At 55.5% G+C, this 24,300-nt stretch overlaps 1 protein-coding gene across 2 annotated transcripts in view; it reads right to left on the bottom strand.

Annotated features, from left to right (window-relative positions):
- The window catches only part of SPG7 (SPG7 matrix AAA peptidase subunit, paraplegin), a 34,829-nt gene extending 11,024 nt beyond the window's left edge, over positions 1-23,805 (bottom strand). The window contains exons 1-9 of one of the 2 annotated variants that reach the window (XR_006197494.1): positions 23,470-23,805; positions 20,919-21,021; positions 19,156-19,245; positions 11,310-11,551; positions 9,187-9,326; positions 8,204-8,306; positions 6,445-6,570; positions 5,961-6,123; positions 5,448-5,621 (exon numbers count right to left, since the gene is read on the bottom strand). Coding sequence is in view for 1 of the 2 variants with exons in the window: in XM_042920980.1 (XP_042776914.1) it covers positions 5,448-5,621; positions 5,961-6,123; positions 6,445-6,570; positions 8,204-8,306; positions 9,187-9,326; positions 11,310-11,551; positions 19,156-19,245; positions 20,919-21,021; positions 23,470-23,652 (1,324 nt within the window). In the remaining variant the exon portion in view is untranslated. The remainder of the gene's footprint in view (positions 1-5,447; positions 5,622-5,960; positions 6,124-6,444; positions 6,571-8,203; positions 8,307-9,186; positions 9,327-11,309; positions 11,552-19,155; positions 19,246-20,918; positions 21,022-23,469) is intronic. The other variant, XM_042920980.1, reaches the window with a different exon arrangement.
- Positions 23,806-24,300: the final 495 nt, after the last annotated feature.

Raw genomic sequence — 24,300 nt, 5'->3', positions numbered from 1 at the left:
GCCAGAGCCACTGCAGCAAGACGTCTGGGACATTTTGTCCCTAATGCTGGTGTGTAGCCTGCGTTTAGGCCCTAGCTTTCTCACAGGAATTTAAAAACAAGTGCAGACAGAAAGTTCCACCGATGGCCCAGATCTGTAGGAGAACCAGACTGGACCCAATTTGAATAAAGCCACTGCAGAAGTGCGCCTAAGGAGCAGTGGGGCGAATCTGAGCCTGACTGGATACCTGAGTGTTCTGTGTTTGTAAATTACGCATTACAATGATACTGTGGCATCTCTCTGGATGTAAAGAACTACGTTCAGAGCATAGAAGATTTAGAACACGTAAGATTCAGAAATTTGGATTTGCTTTAAAATAACCCACCCGAGGAGAGGAACGGAGCGGGGTGGCTGGAACAGGGCTGGCCTGCGACGTGGAGGTTTGCCGCACATCTCTCTCTGCTCTGATGTATGCTTGACAAGTTCCGGAATAGAGTTAAAAATGCCGGAGGCGCCTGGTTGACTCGGTCAACAGAGCAATAGAGCAACTCTTGATCTCAGGGTCTTGAGTTCAAAGCCCACGTTGGGCGTAGAGCCCACTTAAACAATAAGTAAAATGAAGATATCCTGATCTTTTGCTAGTAAAAAAAAAATCTTGGTAAGTTGACACTGACAAATATAACTTAAAACTACCTGTCTTAAGTGAAATTTAAAAGAACGGTTGCAGAATTATGGCCCGAGTGTTAGGCACTGCCATCTCCCAGCCGACTGTCACTGACTCCACTCTGCAGGACAGCAGTGAGAGGCCTGGCTGAGTGCACGGGCCTGGGACCCACCGTACCAAGGAACTGACGACCCCTGAGTCACCGAGAAGCAGCCACTAGGACGCCCAAACCACACCCACCTCCCAAGGAAATCCTCGAGAACCCTGTATGTGTGCATTCTCCATGGAAGGCGACCAGCCAGGATGCTTACTTGACATTTCTGTGTCAGGGGAGAGTGCAGCACATAACCGTGACTTCTGAAAAGAACCCGGAAACCAGCCAGCACCAGCCAGCACATGCAGCGTGTGCCCCTGTGTTCGATCTGCCTGCACCGTGGTGTTAGGAGAAGTCAACCTGTGACCCGGCAAACAAGAGGCTGACTGGAGAGAGGGCCCTGCCAGGATTCCCGAAGGCCATGGACACGGAATTCCGAAGTCACATAACTGAAGACACATGGACGACGGTGGGAGTGACGGCTGCGGAAGAGCAGCGGCGGGGCAGGGGCGCAAGAGGTGCCAGCCAGCCCCAGCACGAGCTGCAGGAGCGCTCAGAGCTCTGCTGGCGGGTCTCAGCTCCACCTCCCCACAGAGCCAGCCCCTCTCACTCGGGCCAGGCACCCTGCGTCACTGGGGTCACGATCACATAGAGGGTATAGCCCCCGGGGCTGGACGGATTGCTCTACAAACTCTGCATTTTGACCTAGTTACAGATACACAGGTGCAGCTTGGTACAGAGAAGTCCTTTCGAGGGTCGCTCAGAGCCAGCAAGCTGGCCGTGCAGGGCAGAGCCTTCTCACCGCCTCGACTAACGCACTCGGCCAGGAGCTTTCTTCTCTGCAGGTCCCCTGCACGCGGCCCCCCTGCCCGCCTCTCTCCACGTCCCCGCGGTATGCAGGCCTGCTCCACGGCCACCCCACCACCAGTCTGTTCTCTTCTCTGGGATTCTGCCACTTTGACAGTCTTGCGTAAGTGTTCTCGTACAACCTGCAGCCGCTTGACGCTGGCCCTTTCTGCTCAGCAGAATTCCCTCGGGATCCATCCGAACGGCGGTGTGTGAGCACTCAGTTTCTTTCCTTTGCTTCACGGTAACCACGGCAAGGACACGCAGGCTCGGTTTAGAAGCTGCATGCGGGGAGTTTCCAGCTGCCACACGTAAGCGGACCTTTCTTGGGGCCGCAGGCAGGCGCGTGAGCGCCGGGCCAGAGGGGAGGTGTGAGTTCGGTTCTGTCTCCCAGAGCGGCTGGCCGAGCGTGGGTCGGCTCACGCTTCCGGCTGCTGTACTCCAGCGAGGGTCGTGCGGGCTCGCTCGCAGACTCGTCCGAGCCGTCGGTGCGCCCCCCACCCCGGCGCGCCGCGCGTCTCCGCTCTGGCTGTCCTAGGAGGTGTGTTCCCACCCAACTCTCACAAAAGGGTTTGGCGGGTGTGGACGAGCGCGTTCGAAACCTTACATGAAAAAGCAAACGGAGCACGGCAGCCGCAGCCCCATCGGTCGAGGGGAACACGGTGCGAGGTGCCACCCCGCAGGAGTCTGTGCCGCGTGGTGCGTGCGGGGGGCCCCGCGGCGTGGCGGAGGCGCGGGCCTGCAGAAGACCTCCGCGGGCCAGGAGGCCAGACTCTACAGACCCCGCTAAGCGCTGGCAGAGCACAAAAGCAGTTCAGCCTTTTCAGCAAATGGAGCTGGGGCAAACAGACGTCCACGGGCCAAGGGGTGGGGGTGGGGGTGCGCCCAGGCGACTCAGTGGGCGGGGCACCCAACTTCGGCTCAGGGCGTGACCGCCGAGTTCGGGTGTTCGAGCCCCGCGTCCAGCTCCGCACTCGCGGTGTAGAGCCTGCCTGGGATTCTCCCTGTCTGCTCCTCCCCAACCCAAGCTTTCTGAAAAACAGATTAAAGTAAACTAAAACGGAAAAGGCCATGTGGATGGTGGCTAGGACTTTCTGACTCCACGTGAGAACGCAGCTCACATCCCCACACACTCTTGCTAACACAGTAGCTCCGGTGAAGGCACGGGGAAGGGGCACTCAGCGCAGAGCCCTCTTTCTGCTGATCAGCCGTACACAGGTACCAAGTCACGCTGACCCCAGCACGCTCCGCGCAGGTGCCTGTCCCCTGAGGCCTGGCCCTCCGGTAGGGCCACCTCTCCCTGACTCATGAGTGGGGGGGCGGGCAGTCCCTTCCTGGTGAGCTTTTCCCACGACCGGCACAGTGTCTGCTCCGTGCCCTGCGGCTCAATGAGCAAGCACCGCCCCTCCGGGAGGACTGACACAGACCCCTCAGACTCATGTGAAGGGCGAAGAATGCGCACTGTGTCCGCACACAAAAGGACCCGTTCACCGCTGGCCCAGCCCAACAAGGGGCTTCAGTCAGGGCTCCTGGGCGCTCGTGGGCCTGGAGCGGAAGCAGCCCTATTCACGGCAGCACAGAGGTTGGGCTCAGAGGAAGCCACCGTTTGGTAAATGCTTCCTGGTGGGCTCGGGTCTGCCCCAAAACGTGGGCTCAGCCTTCAAGTGCAAACACCGATATAAGCAGGAAGGCCTATGTGGGCCTCCCGTGGGCCCAGTGGGAGGCATGTGGGGGCCTTCACCTCTGAGTGCCTTCATCTCACCTGCAATGATGAGCTGTGGCACACGGGCCACAGAGTCACAGGGGGGGTCACACACTCTCTCCACACTGCACAGGTCAGAAAACCAGCCTGAAGAAGCGGGGGCAGGCATGCACGCCCACAGCACCTTCTCACCCAGGGATCTAGTGCTCGATGGGCATCTGCAGGAGCCGGAGGGGAAACGGGGACTAGAGGGCACTTTAAGTTTGGACGGCCACCTGGTCATCTGATGACTTCCAATGGCCAGTTCTCCCTTGTCCACTCGATATCACAGATGTCGGTCATTCTTTTTTTTTTTTAAATGTTTATTTTTGAGAGAGAGAAGGTGCGCGTGCGTGAGTGGGAGAGGGGCAGAGAGCGAGGGAGACATAGAATCAGAAGCAGGCTCCAGGCTCTGAGCTGTCAGCACAGAGCCGGACGCGGGGCTTGAACCTCATGAACCACAATATCATGACCTGAGTCGAAGTCAGACACTCAACGGACTGAGCCGCCCAGCCGCCCCTTTTTAAAAAAAAATTTTTTTTAATGTTTATTTTTGAGAGAGAGAGAGACAGAGCATGAGGGAAGGAGGAAAAGAGAGAGACACTTGTGATTCGATTACAAAGACAACCAGGGGGTGCCTGGCTGGCTCAGTCAGTGAAGTGCATGACTCTTGATCTCAGTCCGATGTTGGGTGTGCAATCTACTTAAAAATAAATACATAAAAAAATTTTAAAGTAATAATAAATGAAATAAATACATAAAGGGGCACCTGGGTGGCTCAGTCAGTTAAGCATCTGACTCTTGATTTTAGCTCAGGTCATGATCTCGCGGTTCATGAGTTCAAGCCCCATGCTAGGCTCTGCTTGGGATTCTCTCTCTCTGCCCTTCCCCCACCTGCTCTCTCCCAAAGTAAATAAATATAAAAGAAAAAAAAATTAAGCCCTCGCCCCACAGCATGGCGGAAGCCGGAGGACATCACACTGGGTGAGTCACAGAAGGACAAACAGCAGTAGGAATCACCCACAGGAGGGTCCAAGAAGACTCAGACCCGTGGAGACACAAAGTGGCATGGCTGCCAAGGGCTGGGAGGCTGGTGTTTAATGGGGACAGAGTTCCAGTCAGGGAAGATAAGAAGGTTCTAGAGATAGATGGTGGTTGCACAACAGACAGAATAACACTAATAAATGGTTAAAATGGTAAATTTTGGGGTGTCTGGGTGGCTCAGTCGGTTAAGTGTCCGACTTCGGCTCAGGTCATGATCTCACGGTTCGTGAGTTCAAGCCCCACGTCGGGCTCTGTGCTGACAGCTCAGAGCCTGGAGCCTGTTTCAGATTCTGTGTCTCCCTCTCTGTCTACCCCTCCCCACTCGCTCTCTCTCAAAAATAATAAACGTTAAAAAAAGTTAAAAAAAAAATAAAAAGGTAAATGCCACGTGTATTTTGTTGCAATAAAAATAACTGGGTACCAGGCTGGCTCCGTCAGTGCAGCACATGCGACTCTGGATCTCGGGGTCCTGAGTCCGAGCCCCACGTTGGGTATAGAGATTGCTTAAAATAAAATCTTTAAGGAATATATAAATTAAAATAAAATAAACATACAATGCCTATCCAAAAAAAACCCAAAATCTTACGAAAGTAACTGAAAAGAAAAACCATTCCGTGTCACTCAGAACCCCCAGATCAAGAGTCACATGTGCCTCCACCTGGGGCAGCCAAGCGCCCTGTGCTTACCTTTCCTGCATCGGGCCGCGGGGTGCGCACAACACATCACCTGGGTTTATCCAAGACTGGAAATCATGCCCTGCCCTGCCCTGCCCTGCCCTTTGTGTTCCCAGGTTTTTTCTTTCTTTTCTACCATGACCTTGACTTTTTAAAATGAAAACCTGTGTTTCTTGAGTGCAACAAGGTGACAAATAGCTCTGGAAGTGGCCTTGTCTCAGAATCAGCTACTAGGGAGCGTGTTGACGGCACCCTCACCTGCAGCAGGTGCTAGGGCAGAGAGACGCAGCCCGCGTACGTGGACATCAGTGCGTGTTCCCGAACAACACGCATGAGCCACGTGGTCCACCCCGCGAGTGGGTCTCAGGAAAAGAACCCCTTCCCTGCACCGGAGGGGGCACCCACCATCCATCTCCACCAGGAGCTGGTTGAGTGTCTGCTCCTCCTCCGTGTTGGAGAAGCCGGACATGGTGGTGGAGCGCTTCTTGCCCACGGCGTCGATCTCGTCAATGTACACGATGCAGGGCGCCCGGGCCCGGGCTTCCTTGAAGAGGCTCCGCACACGGGCAGCGCCGAGGCCTAAGGTGACACAGAGGACCAGGCGGGGAACGGGGAACGGGAGGGGAGCCCAACTGTTGCGCCAGGGGCCAGAACGGCCCACGGAGGATGACGAAGCCTCAGGAGAGTCACCCTGGCGGTACTCGCCCCCTCGTGGACCCCCAGGCCGCGCATGGAGGCGGCTTCAAAGAACATCGCTGCCCAGTTCTCTACGCCAGCGGCATTCCCAGGAGCATGGGCCTTCTGTTTGCCTCTCTGTCCCCCCAATTCCCCGGCCGGCCGCCACCTGAGGAAGGGCATGTGACGGCAGAGCCATCCTGCACAGACGGTCCTGTCCGCAGCCCCCCAGGCAACACCAACCTCCAATGACCTCCACGAACTCCGGGCCAGCCATTGCCAAGAAGGGCACCCGGGCCTCCGTCGCCACTGCCTTGGCCAGAAGGGTCTTCCCACAGCCAGGGGGCCCGAGCAACAGCGCGCCTTTTGGGACTTTGGCGCCGAGCTGAAGGAAGCGCTCTGGGCTCTGGAAAAGCAGCAGACAACGCAGCGCTGATCGCAGGTGTTGCAGAGAGAACTTTCAAGACCGGACACACAGAGATCAGCTCATGCGCTGTCACGAATCAGCTATGGTTCACACGGTTCTGGCGCAAATCAGTCCGGGACTGACCGGGTGTCCCGGACGGCTTAAGCTGCAGCCGGCGGTGGGCTCTCGGCCCTCCTGCTGGTTGAAAACCGTGCACTCGGCCTGCACGGCAGGTTTAATACCGGCTTCCACCACCTGACTACTTCGGGTCTTTCCTCCAGGATGGTGCTCACCTGCCTCCTGCTCGGCAGGCACGCCTACCTTCAGATAATCCACGAACTCTTTGACTTCCAGTTTGGCTTCATGCATTCCTGCTACGTCTTTGAAGCTGACTCCTTTCCCCATCTTGCCGTCCACAATCGTGAAACGAGCCATCTTAAGCTGATTCTGGGCAGAAAGAACAAAGGGCAGGGTGCCGTGACCTCTCAGCACAACAGGGAAAGTGAGCGTCCCCGGGCCCCACCTCCCCTCGGCCCAGGGTCCCCTCCCACACCCCTTCCGAGGCATATGAAGGGAAATGTTTCTTGTGCGTCATGAACAGTAAGAAAGTTATCTAGTATTTAACGGTTTGCCTTAAAAAAAAAAAAAGACGTAAAACCACCCCCCGCCCAAACAAGGTAATTTAACTATGTCTTTTGCACATAAACTGTATTTTTCTATATGATTTTTCCCGCTACTGTGTAATACTCTGATTTTAAAAGCAATATAGATAACACCGAGCTCTAGGAAAGTTTGGTAGAAATGTTGGCTGGTAAATTTCTGGAAAGCAACCAGGCAAGAGAAAGCTCGTAGTGAGGGGTGCAAACTTGAGCTCAGTTCTGCCTCAGGAGGCGCACAGACGTGCCCGCGCTCAGAAAACATGTGCGCTGAATTTATCACAGTGCTATTTAAATACGACAGTAAAAATAAACAGCCCTAAATACACAAGAACGGTGAAACTGGCCGAGTAAAATACAGCCCAGGCCCATGATGAGACACCCTTCAAAGAGTGTGAGCGTTCAGCTACAGCCGGGAACACACTCTTGGTCTCGGTTCTCAGGGAAGGGGCTGGGTGGTGCTGTCTGCAGACTTGCTCCAGCCGGGGCTTGGGCCCCTCAGCTCTGCTGCTGATGGGCTAACCCGCCACATGCTCCTGCCAGGGAGGGTTCACGTTACAACGAGGGCTACCACAAGAGGACGGGTGTGTGTGTGTGTGTGTGTGTGTGTACACATTAAGTAATCTCTACACCCAACACAGGGCTTAAATTCAAGACCCCAAGATCAAGCGTCGCATGCTCCTCAAACTGAGCCAGCCAGGTGCCCCAAGAGAATGCTTTTAAAGTGTATTTGGGGGGGGGGGGGGGGGGGGCGCAGGGCGCCTGGATGGCTCAGCCAGTTAAGTGTCTGACCTCTGCTTAGGTCATGATCTCACTATGGAGTCTGTCTGTCTGTCTGTCTCTCTCTCTGAATAAATAAACTTTAAAATAAAATCTTTAAAAAGTGTATTTAGGTTTGGGGCATCTGGCTGGCTCAGTTGCCAGCCTTAAAAAATACGCAGCATCTTAGCAAGTAGGAGAAACCAAAGAAACAGTCATGCCCAGTTACTGAAACAGCAGAATAAACTGGCCTATACACTGGCCTGGCTCAGCTGCCCCACGAGCCAGGGGGAGAGTGGGCCTCAGGTGGATCCCCTAGTTGGCCAGGCACAAAGAAAGAGGAGCTGGCAGGCCACGGCTCCAGGCTGGCCTCTCTGTGACAGCTTCGCCTTCACTGCGTGCTCACTCTTGGGAGCCATACTCAGCAAACACAGAGCCTAAGAGCACACGTTCAGGGAGATGGGACAGAGCACACGTTCAGGGAGATGGGACAGAGCACACTTTCAGGGACGCGGGACAGACCTTACGCTCAGGGAGATGGGACAGACCGCACATTCAGGGACATGGGAGAGACCTCACGTGGAGGGACACAGGACAGAGCACACGTTCAGGGACACGGGACAGAGCACAGGTGCAGGGGGATGGGTGGCACGTGCCCAACTTACAAAAGCACTGAGTCCTCCTTCCCGTCCTGTCATCCCAGCCAGACGGAACACGTACCACAGGATGGCCAGGCCCACTGCGGTCATCCCCAAGGCGTAGAGGGCACTAGCGGGAGAGAGAGTCAGTCACGGGCAGGAAGCCCACGGGCACGCCTCGCGAAGTCCGGGGCCACGGACACTTCAGAGATGGGAAGAGCGACCCGCACTCCGAGAGCAGCGTGCTGAGTGAGTGGTTGTGAAAATGGGTCTCCTTGTCCAACTCTGCTCTCTCGTGACCTTCTCCCAGATGGGCAGGTGGAGCGTCTCCCCACGGCGCAAAGCCAGGACGTGGACACCACACGCTCGCCCCGTCCTCCAGAGCCGACCGATGACGCCCAGCGAGAACCGATTTTCACGTGCGCCGAAGCAGGCCACCGGTTTTGCATGCAACGGCAAAACTCGCAGAGCAGGAAACCGAGTGAACCCTAGGGCGCTAGCCCGCCCTCCCGCCGCTGCCCGCAGTCCGCCAGCCCTGGCCCTGCACCTGCGGGAGAGACCCGCCACCGCACAGGAAGCTCAGCGCGTCAGCGGTGTCGGCCAGTCAGCGGCGAGCCTCTGCACGCAAGCTCCGGCCGCTGTCGGGCCCAGCGTGTGGTGAGACGCCACGACTGGGAGCTGACGTGTCCCCGCTGAGTCTGTAGGTCCCACGGGCCCAACACGGTCCCCGCTTCCGTCTGCCGCACGGAAGCAGGGATTTCTACCGGACGGGCCCGCCTCTCCCTTTCTGTTCCACTTTCCCGTTTGTAGAAGCCAACGGCCCCACGACGCGCTGGATCAAGAAAAGCCACAGACCCACGGACGCCCTCCCCACACGTGGTCCCGGACTCGCCCTCCCACATGGGGGTCTGCTTCGTGCAGGCCAGGCCACTTTCCGGTGTGTGTGCTTTGTTAGCACATTACGGAGCCACGCCTGGTTTAGTTCAGGGGCCAAATAACGACCAGCATACTTTCCAAAGAATCCTGTCCGCTTATAGGAGACCGGGATCCTGTCCTTGCCTTCAATGTTCAGGGCGTCTTCGGCGGCTCGGAGCTTCTCCTCAAACCTGTCGATGTTTGCCACCTGCATCCGGTACATCAAGGCCAGCCGCTGGAGGCAGAGAGCACAGGTGGTGCGAGTGACACACGGGCCAGACGGACGACCCCCGGACGCTGCAGGGCTCCAGCAGCAGAAGGTTCATCTGAGGGTCAGAAACTACTTCTGCGTCACAATTCCAGCAAAACTTCAATACGTGTGCTTTCTCTATCTTCAGGAATGGGGACATTTTAAGAAAGGGAGGGTGTGCTCCACACTGACACCCCCCACCGAGCCTCAGCCGTGCGTGCAGAGCACAGAGACACGCTACAGGCCGGAGCTCCCCGCCGGGACGCAGGCAAGTCCAAGGCCAGAGCACAGGTTTCGCGCCTGCCCGCTGGCTGACCCCGAAATCGGCAAATCAGCTAAGTGGTTTTCTGTGTCCTCGGGAAGCCTTTCCTGGGTGGAGGCTCAGGGAGCGAGCAGGTGGAGTGTCCTGGCATGACGTCACCGCCGCCTCCAGGGGGACAGGCTTCCCTGGGAGGAGGCAGCGTGGCCCGAAGTCCACGCTGGGCCCCCGAATGCCTTCTCTGTGAGCCGTCCTGATGATCTCCAGCAGCCTAGACGGTGTCCTGCCAGTCCCACACCATTCTCGTGAGGGCCTGGTCCAAATGCTTTCTAGAACTAAGCCGTTCCAAGCTCAGCTTCTAAACACACTCTTCCAATCTACGTGGAGCAGCCAGATTTCCCCCTGGCTCTTAAGAACCTCAGAAGATGTCGTGGGGTCACAAGGCCAGATGGGAGAAGCAGGCGGGGGCGCCACCGGCCACAACACCCTGATCACAGTCTGTGCTGGACTAACCCCACAGACCCAAACGTCTGATGTGCACTTCATGCCCCCGTCCCTCACACACCCGGCCCGGCTGTGGAAACAGAATGGAGAAGCACAACAGTGTCCTCCTTTCTATCCCAGAAGCCAAGAGCAAAGTGTATGACTCCAGAAAGCGATTCAACTCCCCCGTCTTCTCTCTGACCGCCTGGCCCTGGACGACCCGCTTGCTTCTGCAAGGTCACCCAGGTCACACAGCAGTCAGGGCCGGGAGGGGCCTGTCCCCCACAACTAAGTCACAAGCTCGTGTAAACTGACAAACAGCTGTGCACACGTGCGTGGCGCTTAGCCCTATCTAGAGCCCTAGCGGCGCCCACGGTGCTGTCCTAAGGGACAGAGTCCTACACCCACGAGTAAACTTGTGCCCCAAGTGCGCACAGTATGTCCACACTGAACGCCTGTCTCCCAGCATTCTACCTGGTCTCCTTTTCCCGCTGTCCAAACCTCTAACAAACAACAGGAAGGAGACTAAAACATGACAGGACCGTGGCTCAAACATCTAACACAGCTCTGAGCGTCAGTACAGAGATGACTAGCAAACAGGATCAGGGAAAAGTGTTTTGGAAAATAGTCTCGTGTCGCTACCTCTCCTGGGCCTGCCGGTGGTGTGGTTATGGGGTGGGGGGCGGGGGAACAAAGAGGCGGGGACTGGACGGTGGTTCCCTCTCATAGCGGGGTTTCCGCAGTCGGCTTCCGGGGCCCAGTGCCCCACACTGATGCCCAGCCCTCTCCCTGAGACCAAATCCCACCCGTCTGACGCCTCCTCTCTCTCGGGAGCACCCGAGGCGGGGAGGTAAGCAGGCCCCGCTTGCTCTTTCCTCCCTCCCGTCCAAGGGCCAGCCCGTGCCCAACCCCACCTCTCAGCCGCCCTCACAGGGAGGGTAGGCTCCTGCCCCCGGCCCCCAGGGAATACCCCCAACAGCCTTGGCACCTCAACTCACCGGCATCCGCCAAAGCTGCCCCATGAGCCAACCTGCAGCCAGCGCCAGACCCACAGAGCGGGACGTCGGGGCCACCGCTGGCTCACGTTCCCTCCTCCTCTTCTCTGTACACGGCCACCGCAGCCGCGGGCCCCCAGCTCCCGTCTGGGACAACACCCCCTCCCCCAATCACGGGATTTCAGGGCAGGGGAGGGGGGAGGGGACGGAAAGGGGCCCGCCCACACTCACAGGCCGCCCGAACACCACGGCTCCGGGGTGCAGGTAGACCTCCACCACGTCGCTCTCAGGCACCACCTGCACCCGCTGCACCTCGCCCTTGGCCAGCATCTCGTGGACAAAGTCGTTCCAGGAAATGTTGCCCCCGCTGGTGCTGAGCGCGTTCAGCAGGCTCATGACCACGGCGATGACAAACAGGGTGCGTAGCCGCTCGCGGTACATCTGGTCCTCTCTCTCCTTGCGTCTCCTCTCCTCTGCGGGCGGGGCAACCGGGGGACCGTGAGACAGAGGCCGCAGGCGGGGCGGCAGGAGAGCACAGTGGTGAGGAGGCCGGCCCTGCGTGTTGGCCGGTTTTCAACAAAGTGGCCTGAGACAGATACGAATCACATGCCATCCGGGCCACCAGCACCCCGTTCGCCGCCCGCGTAGAGCACAAAACCAGGGTTTTCCACTTCCCGGGACCAGTGTGTGCTACGTCTCCACCGTCAGCCCTCGGCCGGGAGCACGGCCGACCCCCCGGACCTGGCGTGATCACCGGCCGGGTGTGCGCACACGTGCAAGTCTTTAATAACAACCAGACACCTGCCTCCCCTCCCCCACAGCCACACATTTAAACAGTTTAGTCCGGGGGCACCTGGGTGGCGCAGGCGGTTAAGCGTCCGACTTCAGCCAGGTCACGATCTCACGGTCTGTGAGTTCGAGCCCCGCGTCGGGCTCTGGGCTGATGGCTCGGAGCCTGGAGCCTGTTTCCGATTCTGTGTCTCCCTCTCTCTCTGTCCCTCCCCCGTTCATGCTCTGTCTCTCTCTGTCCCAAAAATAAAATAAACGTTGAAAAAAAAAAAAAAATTAAAAAAAAAAATAAATAAAAAATAAACAGTTTAGTCCGTGGACAGATGGTGGGGTCCACTTAATTCAAGAATGTTCCCAAAGACCAACTCGTCAGCCAAATCACATTACTTGGCTACTGATACCCTACCCAGGGTATGGACTGCATCGTGCCCATTCTTAGGGGTGAGAGGAGGACCCGAGACTCGGCCCCGGCTTGGGGTGTGCAGAAACCCAGGGAGGTAAGGTGGCCCGAGCGGCAGCGTGTGGAGGCGGGGCGGGAGGGGAGAGCCCACGGCACAGGGAACTCAGAGAAGCAGCTCCCAGCACGGGCACCAGGGAGGCTCCCAGAAGGAGGGAGAGCAAGCGGACCAGGAGGCCAGCAGGACGTTCAGAAGCTGCTTCCCTCAGGCCCAGAGCGCAGATGGGAGAGTCCTGCTTGCAGCCGCCAGAGGCCCGGCCACAGTCTTCCTCCCAAAACAGCCAGTCAGGTAAACCCTCTCATTTGCGCGATGCTGTCATCTCACCGGCCCACCCAGCCCAGTCCCTGGAAGGATCCGGCGCCTCTGTTTACACACCAGGCTGCCGTGCGGCCCTCACCTGTGCGGCACGGCCCATCCTCCCGACACGCCACCCAGACTCCAACCAGGCCTGTCATTAATGATGCCTTCACCACGTGTGCTCACCACGGCCCCGACCTCGCTCGGCAACCAAAGTCTCCACCATTTGCTCCTTCCGGCACAAACACAAGCATCCGCTCGGGGGAAGAGCAGGGGCCCGCTCCCGGGAGCAGGGGGACCCAGCACACAGGGCTCAGCCCAAGCGCACACGCACCGGAACCGGTGCCGCCCGCTTCCCCCTGTGCCGCTTGGAGCTGGAGCCGTCCACAAACACACCCTCGTCTCCCAACAGTTTAGAGGAGCTGAAAGGCATTTTAAGGCAGCTTAAACACAAAACGAAGCTTATGGAGAAGGCTGTGTCTACAATCGTTCTGAAAACCTGAAAGCGCATTTTAGATGTTCCCTTAGACTGGAACGGGGGCGCCTGGGGGGCTCAGTGGGTTAAACGTCCGACTCTTGATTTTGGCTCAGGTCGTGACCTCATGAGTTCGAGCCGTGCATCAGGCTCTGCGCTCACAGCTCGGAGCCTGCTTGGGATTCTCTCTCCCCTCTCTCTGCCCCTCCCCCCACTCATGCACACTCATGCACACTCATGCTCTTTCTCTCAAAATAAATAAACTTAAAAAAAAAAAAAGAACGGGCTATAAGAGCCTATCCAATATGTAAAGCTCAGTCGCAAAGGGCAGCGAAATAAAGGTAGCGGTTATTTTAGAGAGCAAATTTATGTTCTCGGTGAGTAGGTAGGGACCATGTATTTCAGTCTAATTTTCTACCTAATTGGTCTATTGAATTCCCATCTTGTTTTCTAGTTAATAATATTGAGCGTCCCCAAACTGGGCAAACTGGGTGAAACTCCACCAGCAGGATGAACGTCTCTGTTTGAGAAGCTCTGTATGATCGGCAGGCTCTCACTCACACACAAATTGTTGTGCATCCCTGGTTCCTGGCCGGCAGTCGCGGGGCACGAGTCCACCGGAAGCACTTACAGACTTGGGCCCAGGCCATGTGGCGACACTGCCCTTCCTGGCTGCTCTGGCCAGCACATCGGCACGCCCCGCGGGGAAACAGGCTTGCAACGATTCTGCGACTCACATGCATCTGATTGCAGACTGTGAGACAGGGCTATGATTTTTAAAAAATATGGTTTGGTTTCATTTACTTGTTTTTAAAAAGATTTTTTTTTTTTTAAGGAATCTCTATACCCAAAGTGGGGCTCAGACTCACAACCCCGAGATCGAGAGTTGTACGCCCCACCAACTGAGCCAGCCAGGTGCCCCAGATATGGCTTGGTTTTAAACAAGATAATTTTGCACTTTTTTGCAAGAATTTCTAAAATCATGGGGCGCCTGGGTGGGTCGGTCGGTTAACCATCCAACTTCGGCTCAGGGTCTCAGATGATGGTCTCACGGTTTGTGAGTTTGAGCCCCGCGTCGAACTCTGCTGACAGCTGGGAGCCTGGAGCCTGCTTCAGATTCTGCGTCTCCCTCTGTCTCTGCCCCTCCCCTGCTTGTGTTCGTGTGTGCTCTCTCCCTCCACCGTTTTTGTTTTTGTTTTTTTTTTTTAATTTTTTTTTTTAACGTTTTATTTATTTTTGAGACAGAGAGAGACAGAGCATGAACAGGGGAGGGTCAGAGAGAGGGAGACACAGAATCTGAAACAGGCTCCAGGCTCTGAGCTGTCAGCACAGAGCCCGACGCGGCGCTCGAACTCACGGACCGTGAGATCATGACCTGAGCCAAAGTCGGCCGCTTAACCGACTGAGCCACCCAGGCGCCCCCTCTCTCCCTCCAAAATAAACAAACATTTAAAATCAAAAGACAGCTTGGACAGGGCACCTGGGGGGCTTAGCCAACAAAAGCGTCCAACTTCGGCTCAGGTCATGATCTCGAGGTTCGCGGGTTCGAGTCCCACAGCGAGCTCTCTGTTGTCACTGTAGAGCCTGCTTTGGATCCTCTGTCTCCCCGCCTCTGCCCCTCCCCCAATCACGTGTGCGTGTGTGCGTGCAGGCTTGCGTGTGTTCTCCTCTCTCAAAAATAAATAAACACACACAAAAAAAAAAAAGACAGCTTGCCTTTAGGCTCCAAAACACACGTCTTCTTTCTTCCCCAAAACCCAACCCTTTTCAAATACCAGCCAGGTGTTCTGACACACGGAGCTGCCTGCCTCTGGCCTGTTTCAGAGAGAAGGATCCAGGCCGGGCCTAGAGGCCGCGCATCACGTTCCCAGAGGACTCTCCAGGGGAGAGAGCAGGGAGGTCCCAGCCCAGAGTGGTAACTGTTCTGGGGCGTCAGGACGGTTCACCGAAGGCAGGTTAAAATCATCTGTGCTTCTCAGTACAACTCCTGCTCTGGCTTCTGAGTCCAAATCGCCCTGAGTCCTGCTCCCGGGCAGAAGGAGACGGACACGGCAGGCCCACCCTGACAGGACCTCACACACGCACAGAGACGGCCGTGCCGGCAGACAGCATCGTTACAAACGTGCGCAAACACGTGCTGCGTCCATTCGCACGTACGACAAAGTAGAACCCGGGTACACGGGGTGCGGGGAACCGGCCCCGCACACGCTGTCGAGCGGGACCAGTGAGTAAACCCTCCTGAAAGCTACTTGGCTGGTGTATCAGGGCCACAAAAACATTTGCTTTCTGTAACTCACTAAGTGTACTTCTCAAACCGTAGCCAAGGAAACCAAATGCAGAAAACACAAACCTGGGGGTGCGTGGCTGGCTTAGTCGGTGAAGCACGCGACTCTTGATCGCGGGCTTGGCGTTCGAGCCCCACGCTGGCTGTAGAAATTACTAAGAATAAAGTGTCTAAAAACAGACACCCGTCTGTGGTGTTGGTCAGGTGTGCAATCGTGAGGGCCAGTCCGAGAAAGACAAAGGGAAACAGTAAAGGGAAATGTGGAAATGAGACACTTAGAGGACTGGCTAAATAAGAATAGGATTTTTGGGGCGCCCGGGGGGCTCAGTCGGTTGAGCCTCCGACTCTCGGTTTTGGCTCAGGCCACGAGGTCGGAGTCACGAAGTCGAGCCCCAAGTTGGGCTCCGCGCTGCCTGCACGGAGTCTGCCGGGGATTCTCTCTCTGTCTGCCCCTCCCCCACTTGTGCAGGCTCTCTGTGTCTCTCAAAGTAAATCAGAGTAAGATTTCTGAGGTAGAGGAGGTGAAACAAAATCTGATCCTGAGATCCTGAACAGGAAACGCCATTTAAACGCTCCAGACACAAAAAGACGTCTCCTGTCCCCGGAAGACCCTCTTCCTCCTCGGCCCCTCACGGCCGGGGCGCCGCCTGAGTCTGCACGTGTGAGCACCGCACGCAGGCGCTCCCGTCCCCTTGGCTCGCGCGTCTCCTTTGGCTCCTGACACCGGTGACAGGCGTGTAGAACGCCGACAGGCCAGCTCCTGCTGCCCGCGTCCCCAGGCACCCAGGGGACACTGCTGCCTCCCGGCTACCATACTGCCCACCCACCGGACAGCGGCCTACAGGGCACACCCCCTGCGAGATTCCGGTGGCAAAACTCCTTTCCAGGCGGTACTGTCCATCACCTCAGAGTGCCCCGAATCAGTCACCTGAAGCCAGAGGCCCAAGGACACAGCTACCAGAGCTGTCCCCGGTTTTCCCTCCAGAAACAACCCCCCCCCCCACCCCCCGTCAACTGCTAACGCAAGCTCTGGGGCGAGTGGTGCAGGGGGATCACAGTGACGATCCAGCTCTTTCCGGCCATCACCTGGCACCGGTCCCGACGCAGATGGGGCCGAGAACCCTACCTCACGGGGTGTTCTCACGTCTCAGGGCCAAGAAGCACTAACACAAAAGTTGTCCGGAAATTCCAGCAACTGCTTTTCTTAGCTGAACTTTTTCCTATAGCTGTGGATCCCCATGGAGTCCCAGTCGCACCACAAGGCCACCCTTTGTCTGCCCGGCTGCTTCCGACGGTGACGCTGTACAAAGCGGGCAGCGAGGATGCTGACGCGGTCCCCCGCCTCAGACACGCGCTCCCGTGTGGGACTGCCTTGTGCAGCCTTAGCACAGGTGAACGCCCACGCGTCCACCGCCGGCGAAGACAGGGTTCCCCTCCACGATGGCCGGCTCTTTCGCTGCAGACCCTCAGCGGGTGGGAGGCCCAGACGCCGGGCTGCGCCTGCCGCACGCAGGCAGGTCGGGGCGCTTGCGGGCAGCCGGGCCCGCACAGGCGGCAGAGCCAGGGAACATCCACGGTGGATTCTCCCAGCAGGAAACATCCTCGGGCTAAACACATGATCATCCTCTAATGAAAACTCAACAGACACGAACTCCGTCCCGTTTTCTCAGGGCACGCTACCGTTCAATCTGAAGTTCACACGTATCACACGCTCCGGGAAGGCGGGGGAGACGCCGACGCCCTCTAGCCGCGTGCGGCTGCCACCTGCGGCGGTGAAGCAGTGGGCGAGACCCCTACTCGGGATTTACTTCTGCCCCCGCTGTCCCCTGCGCCACAGCACTGGCTGACGGCACCGTGGCGGCGACCAGGCTCAGTGAGCATGTGGTTCAGCACCTGGACTGAGGGCCGCGGCCACCCCCGCAGAAGTGACAATTATCAGCGGGACCGAGCACGAGGAACGGGACGGCACACGCAAGGCCCGCGCCCGTTTCTCTACAGGAAACCCTGGCTTCCTTGTCACCTCTTTCTTAATTTAGGAAGGCCTTTCCCATGTCCGTATTCTGCCACATTTCCCCCTGATTCTTTTGTCGTTTTGCTGTTTAGGTTTAACGACTTAATCCATCCAGGATTTATTTTGGTACCTGTGATTTCGTCCCTCTCCAAGTCACGAAGCAACTGTTCCAAACCATTTCTGACACAATCCAGCCTTCCTGCGACTGCACGAAATGCCGCTCTAGTTACGCCCTAATTCTTACATAAACCAGGCTCTGCTACTGGATTTTCTATTTTGTTCCACTGAGCCACCTACCTATTGCTGGACCAACACGTTCATTTTGGGGAAGAAAAAAATTTTAATAGCTGCCAATATCAGCCTCGCCAGTATTTGTGTTTCAAAATCCTGCAGATTTCCTGACAAGCCACACCCTCATCCCCCACCCCTGAAAACCTTTCAACGCGGAGTCCCTCTGGGATGAAGGACGCACACGAACGTAGCAGCCCACAGTGGGAAACGCGCGTGTGTTCGAGTTCAGAAGCCTGCTGGGGGAGAGCTGAGCTCCCGGGGAGCTCTCTGGGTGAAAGAAACGAGCCACTGCCAAAGTGGATGCCCCGTGAAGGCGGCAGTGAGATCAGCGCAGAGCTCGAAACCAGAAATATCTGAGAAATGTCTCCACAGAACCCAGCCAATGTCCACACGGGCGGCTTCCGGGAGTTAAGACCCATCTCTCACGAGCTTGAAGATGGGGGCCCCCGGCTGGCTTAGTCGGAACAGCTGCGGCTCTCGATCCTGGGGTTTGTGAGTTTGAGCCCCACATTGGGCATAGAGACTACTTTAAAAAATAATAATAAAACAAGCAAAACAAAATCAGCATCTAAGTACGAGGAAGGTCCTTGACAAGACACCCACTTCTCTACCTGTGTGTCCCTCCCCAGACTCCGCACAGGACAGACACCCGATGTCCTCAGGGATAAAAAGGGAACGATAATGGGGAATTAGGAGAGAATTAATTGTGAACATGTAGAAATCATGTAGTGCAGTGCTGGGTACACTCCAATCATTCTTACGGGTTAGTGGTTTCCACTGTCATTACCTCTAAGCAGCCAGCTTCTACCTTAGAGGTCAATTCAAACTGACCTTTTAATTTCCCTCACCCCTTCGCCCGATCAGAGTCCTAATTCCATAGGAGGTGAGACTCAAGGTTTACACGTGAGGTCGTTGTGAACTGGGGCTGGGGCAGGGCTAACAGGTAAAGAGGTCACTCACACGGGAGTGTTGTATGTGTTCTGCCCCCTCCTTGAGGCCATACGCTGTCCCAACCTCTCCTCTGGCGGGGAGACTGCTTCTCAAGGCCACACTGCAGCAGGGTGTGGGGGGTGGGTTCACCAAGGTGTCCTGGTGCCTTCCTCCCCACCCTGGAACTCCTGAGTTCAGGGCAGACCTGAGAGTCACCATTTCTATGCAGAGGACAGTAATCCTGCCTGCCTTCGGACATTCTGGACATGACGAGGGACACAGGTGTGGATGGAAGCCTGTCTCAACAGGAGAAGAGAAGACCCAGTGATCACATCAAAGGTTGCCACACTGCACACTGCCACACTGGCAGGAGAAGACCCAGTGATCACATCAAAGGTTGGGGGTAGGTGTGCTCAGGGTAAGAGAGACAGAGGTGCCTGGGCTCCCTCTACTTCTGAGACTGACTTCCTGCTGCGGAGAGCAGAACACACATGTGAAGACAACCGAGGCAGCCATTATTTACGAACGTCACATAGATGTACCTTCGTCATCTTCAGGGGTCCTCGCCTTGGATTTACCATCGTCCTTAGTCTTCTGCTTCATCCTGGACGTGTTAAAATAGTAAGTGCCACCTGTAAGGAACAGGGACAGCGTTTAGCAAGATCTGCCACTACGGGGGAGCACTCGGGAGAAGAGTATGCTCTCCAATAACCAAACCCAAACAGAAGCCATCCGAAACCTACATGCTGAGATTGAGCGCTGTTGGGTCCTCATTTTTAGTACGGCAGCTGCTACTTACAGAATAATAAGCTACTTCAACTTATGGAATGTCTCGTCACTGCAGTTAGCAAGCCAGGGAAGCAAACTTAGTCGTGCATGTAAACTGAGGAAACGTCGGAAGTCTGCTGGAGGATGGCCTCTTCCACACACACACACACAGCCACTTTAATGAACCTGAGCAAACGAGCCACACTGGCTGTGACGTGTGCAGCAGCCTCCCAGCAGCCACCACTGGGACACGACACTCATCACACCAGAGGCTCGGCCTTGTCCGCCGTCTAATTCCACTGCTGTTTAAAAGGAGGGGAAAGAGAGTCTCACAGCCATGACTGAGCTGGATCTTTCTTCACGACGCTCACAGAACCGCAAGTAAGACTACCCTGATGGCCCTCTGAAGAGGGTCAGGCTGTCTGGAGGGCGAGGCGTGTGTCCCTGGGGACGTGTGTAGATTTAAATGCGGAAACAGCTGCTGCCAAGTGGCCCTCCCCGAGCACACGGGGGAACCAAGCCATTTAATGTATTTTAGGAGTTGGGAGGTTTCACTTTTGCCCTTTCCAACTGGATGGAGCGGGGAGTAAAGTCCCAGGTGTCAATCCTGAAGATCCTAAGGCCTCTGACCTAAGATCTCGCTTGAAGATGTCACAGTATCTCATTAAACAAGCAAACTATTTTAAGAGTAAGTTATCTGTGGGCTGTTTTTAGTTACCTTCTTTATATAAAACATACACTTTGAAGAGCCTTACTAACTGTTCTCGCAGCTGGCTAGAGAACACGAAAATCCTTTTAAGCAGCCCAATCATTGCTATGCACCAGAATTTTAAAAGTCCACTCAAGGAAGCAATTAGGCCTTAGCCAATCTTCTCTTTTGTAAACTGCTCTTTAGAACATCTAGGGGCTCACAATAAATAGAAGCCAGGGGGCGCCTGGGTGGGTCAGTCAGTTAAGCAACCGACTCTCGATTTGGGCTCAGGTCATGATCTCAGGGTGGTGAGGTCAAGCCCCAAGTTGGGCTCTGTGCAGATGGCTCAGAACCTGCTTGTTTCTCTCTCCCCTTCTACCCGCCTCTCTCTCAAAATAAGCAAATGAGTAAAACAACAACAACAACAACAACAACAATAATTAGAAGCCCAACAGGGTGTCTGGGTGGCTCAGTCAGTTAAGCATCCGACTTCAGCTCAGGTCATGATCTTGCAGTTCATGTGCTGCCAGCTCCGAGCCTGGAGCCTGCTTCCGATTCTGTGTCTCCCTCTCTCTCTGCCCCTCCCCACTCGTGCTCTGTCTCCCTCTGTCTCTGTCTCAAAAATAAATAAACATTAAAAAAAACTTTTTAAAAAGTAAATATTAAAAACATAAAAACTAAAAACAAATAAAAAGTAAATAAAAAAATTTTTTTAATTAAAAAAAAGCCAAAAGTCATCTGAGTGATTTTGTTTCTCTGCCGATGTCAGACTAGCAACGATATCCTAACTTATTTACAAATGTCACAGGATTTGCCTATCAATTCTCTATTTCAGAAGATACACACCTAAGAGTTTCCAGAGTCTGACTGGATCCTGGATGAGATGCTGTTTCAGCAACAGTCCCCGGAACCTGTCACAGGTAGGGGTCAGCAGGCACGACTGCAAGTTCTGGAAAGGAAAACACAGAGGACGGTCACCCATTCCACACCACACCACCGCAGTGTGACTGATTCCTTGTGCCAGACCTTTCCTGACGACTCCAGTGCTCATTTATTGTGCTTACATTGCCCTGAAACATGAACGGCCTGAGCATCATTTCAGAGTTTTAATGTAACATCAAAACGTCAAACGTGATGTGAGCGCAAGAAATACTGAGGGGCAGGCAGGGAGCGCTGGCTACCACTCTGTACCCAAGGATCACAGTCTGGAAAAGCACACAGAGAGACACAGACACACACACACACACACACACACACACACACACACGGCAGCTGTGAGAGCCCAGGGCCCTTGATCCTGACATCTCCAGACAGCAGTTCCACGAAGAGCGTTTCTGGCTCTACCGCAGCTCACTGGCCTGTCTTTCCAAAGCTCTGCTCTCAGGGTGAGCATTTTCCCACTTGAATACGTGTTATGTTAAGGTCAATGATCCAACTTAACTTTTTCTCTTTGTTGGCAGTTTCCTCATCTGCTTTTGATGTCTCCCTTCGTTCATCCCTGTCCCGCTGCTATCAAGAAAAGTAACACCTTGCTCAACGCTTTCTGGTAACAAGCACATAACAGGTAACCTCCCGTTAGCAACAAGAGGCAAATTCCTAGTCTATCGAGTTACTGTCCCATTTAACTAAAACTAACATTCTTGGTTCGGTGAGACGCAGCAGGCATAGAAGAGGTAGCCACACAACGTGGACTGGACCCAACAAATGACTAACATCAGTGTGAAAGATACAGCAAACAAAACGAAAATTTTCATTCTTCAAAGTCAGACCCAAACAGTTTGCTTAAACCAGGTTACTTTAGTTTTACTACTATTATAGCCACTGGCGAGGTAACCTGCTGAGATTTCACACTGTGTGACCTGACTACATCAGTTATTTTCATAAAATGAGCACAGGTTCAGACTGATGATAATAAAGCACGAACTTCCTTTTCAACGGAACTAAAAGGCAGGAAAAAAGGTAATAAACCTATAGTTGCCCTCAGGTTAAGGAAGGACAGCCAGTAAGCTAGAAAACAATAGAATTATAATTCAAACTGGTCCTCAAGTTATGATAAAATATAATAACAACAATAAATTATGACCTAAGATGTTAAGGCTGAGCTCCTAAGACTGGGTAAAAAAAATCAGCCATAAAGGCACCAGGACTTAGGGTTTTTGTTTTCTGGATGAAGAGTTAACCTGAGCAGAGCCTAGAACAGTCCTGGCCAGAGAATGCTCCATGAATTTGAGTTCATAACACGTTAAGCTACAAGACAAAAGTCAAATACAATCACGTGGTGTTTGGCTCACAAAACCTCAGCCCACTTCGAACCGAACGCCAAGTACTATTTGGAACTAATCCTCAGGAGATCAGATCCAAATGAGCCAATTGTGAAATTGTTCTCCGCTAAAATCAGTGAAACTTTTAGTAGATTCAATTTATTTATCTATTTTTTTAAACATTTTTTAAAATGTTTATTTATTTTTGACAGAGACAGAGAGAGAGAGAGAGAGAGAGAGAGAGAGAGAGAGACAGCATGGGTGGGGGAGGGGCAGAGAGAGGGAGAAACAGAATCCGAAGGAGGCTCCAGGCTCCGAGCTGTCAGCACAGAGCCCGATGCGGGGCTGAACTCACAGGCCGCGAGATCATGACCTGAGCCGAAGTCGGATGTTCAACCGACTGAGACACCCAGGCGCCCCATAGTTATCTATTTTTTTTTTAAGATTTTATTTTTAGGGGTGCCTGAGTGACTAGGTCGGTTAAGCGTCCGACTTTGGCTCAGGTCATGATCTCATAGTTCATGAGTTCGAGCCCCCCAGGTCGGGCTCTGTGCTGACAGCTTGGAGCCTGGAGCCTGCTTCGAATTCTGTGCCTCCCTGTCTCTCTGCCCCTCCCCCGCTCATACTGTCTCTCTCTCTCTCTCTCTCTTCCTCAAAAATAAATTATTTTTTAAAAATTAAAAAAAAAGATTTTTAAGTAATCTCTACACCCAATGTAGGGCTCGAACTCAACCTGGAGATCAAGAGTCTCACGCTCCACCGACTGAGCCAGCCAGGCGCCCTTGGATTCAATTTTAAGATGCCAGGAATTCAGGCAAACAGGCAGAAAATATCAATACAGGAAATAAGGGCTGGAAAAATCCAAGCTGGAGCCTGTGCGGAGTCTCTCCAAGGCTGCCCCGGCCCTTCCGTACCACCCCGCATCACTGGACTGGAAGGCACCGCTCGGGCTCAGGGGACGGCGGGGGCGCGGGGAGAGCGGGGGAGGCCTATGGGGGAGGGGGAGGGGCCTGCCCGGGGCTGCGGAGGGGGATCAGGGGAAGGGGGAGGGACCCAGCCGGGGCGGAGGCGGGGCGGGAGGGGCCCGGCCCAGATTCAGGAAGGGGGCAGGGTCCCAGCCTGGGGTCGGCGGTTACCTGCTTGGCTTGGCCTCCGGCGCCCGCGAGTCGGATCGGAGGCCTGTAGACGAAGTGCTGGCACCTCCTCCCGCCTTCGGTGGTGAGGCCTGGGCTCCAGCCCGAGCAGGAGCCCCGCAGTCGCCCGGGCCCCGCAGTCGGGCCCCGACGGAGGGCACGCAGCAGCAGCAACACGGCCGCCATGTTGGCGCGGAAGCGGCGCCTGCGCAGTCGGGCTACCCGGGAGCGCCTGCGCGGTGGGGGCTGCCAAGGCTCGGTGCCCCCGGCGTCCCGCCGCAACCCCGACCGGACTGGCGTAACCTAGCGGTTTATTAGGTGGCAGCCTGTGCGGGGCACCGCGCACAGAGCCCTGAAGGAAGAGTGTCGTGACTCTGCGCCGGGCTGCATCCTGCAGCCACGCCGGCCAGGGGCGCCGCTGCTGGGGCGGCCGTCCTTTTCCCGGGCGGAGCAAGAAGGGAGACGCGCCCAAAAGACTGGACCGTCACCCGGGACCGGTACACGGACTCGGACTCAACCCGCTCCCGGGACTGGGATTCGGACCCCGACCCCCAGACCCCACGGGACCCGGACTCGGACCCCGAACCCCCCCCTCCCGGGACCGGAAGCGGACCCTGGTCCGTCTGCGGGTTTCCGGGGGTCAGGCGGCAGCGCGCCGCCGGGCAGTTGAAAGGGGCCCGCGGGGCTCGCGGTCAGAGCAGGGAGGGTGGCCGGGCGCCCTTGCGCAGGCGGGAGCCTCGTCCTGAGGACGTTTAATTTCGGACAGATAGCCATCTTAACTAGTTATTTTCTGCGGAGGGCACGAAGACTTCTGGAAGTCGTCCCCAGCCCGAG

The sequence above is a fragment of the Panthera leo genome, chromosome E2 (assembly GCF_018350215.1).
Source record: "Panthera leo isolate Ple1 chromosome E2, P.leo_Ple1_pat1.1, whole genome shotgun sequence".
NCBI classification, from domain to species: domain Eukaryota; kingdom Metazoa; phylum Chordata; class Mammalia; order Carnivora; family Felidae; genus Panthera; species Panthera leo.
This window is presented reverse-complemented; position numbering and strand designations above follow the sequence as displayed.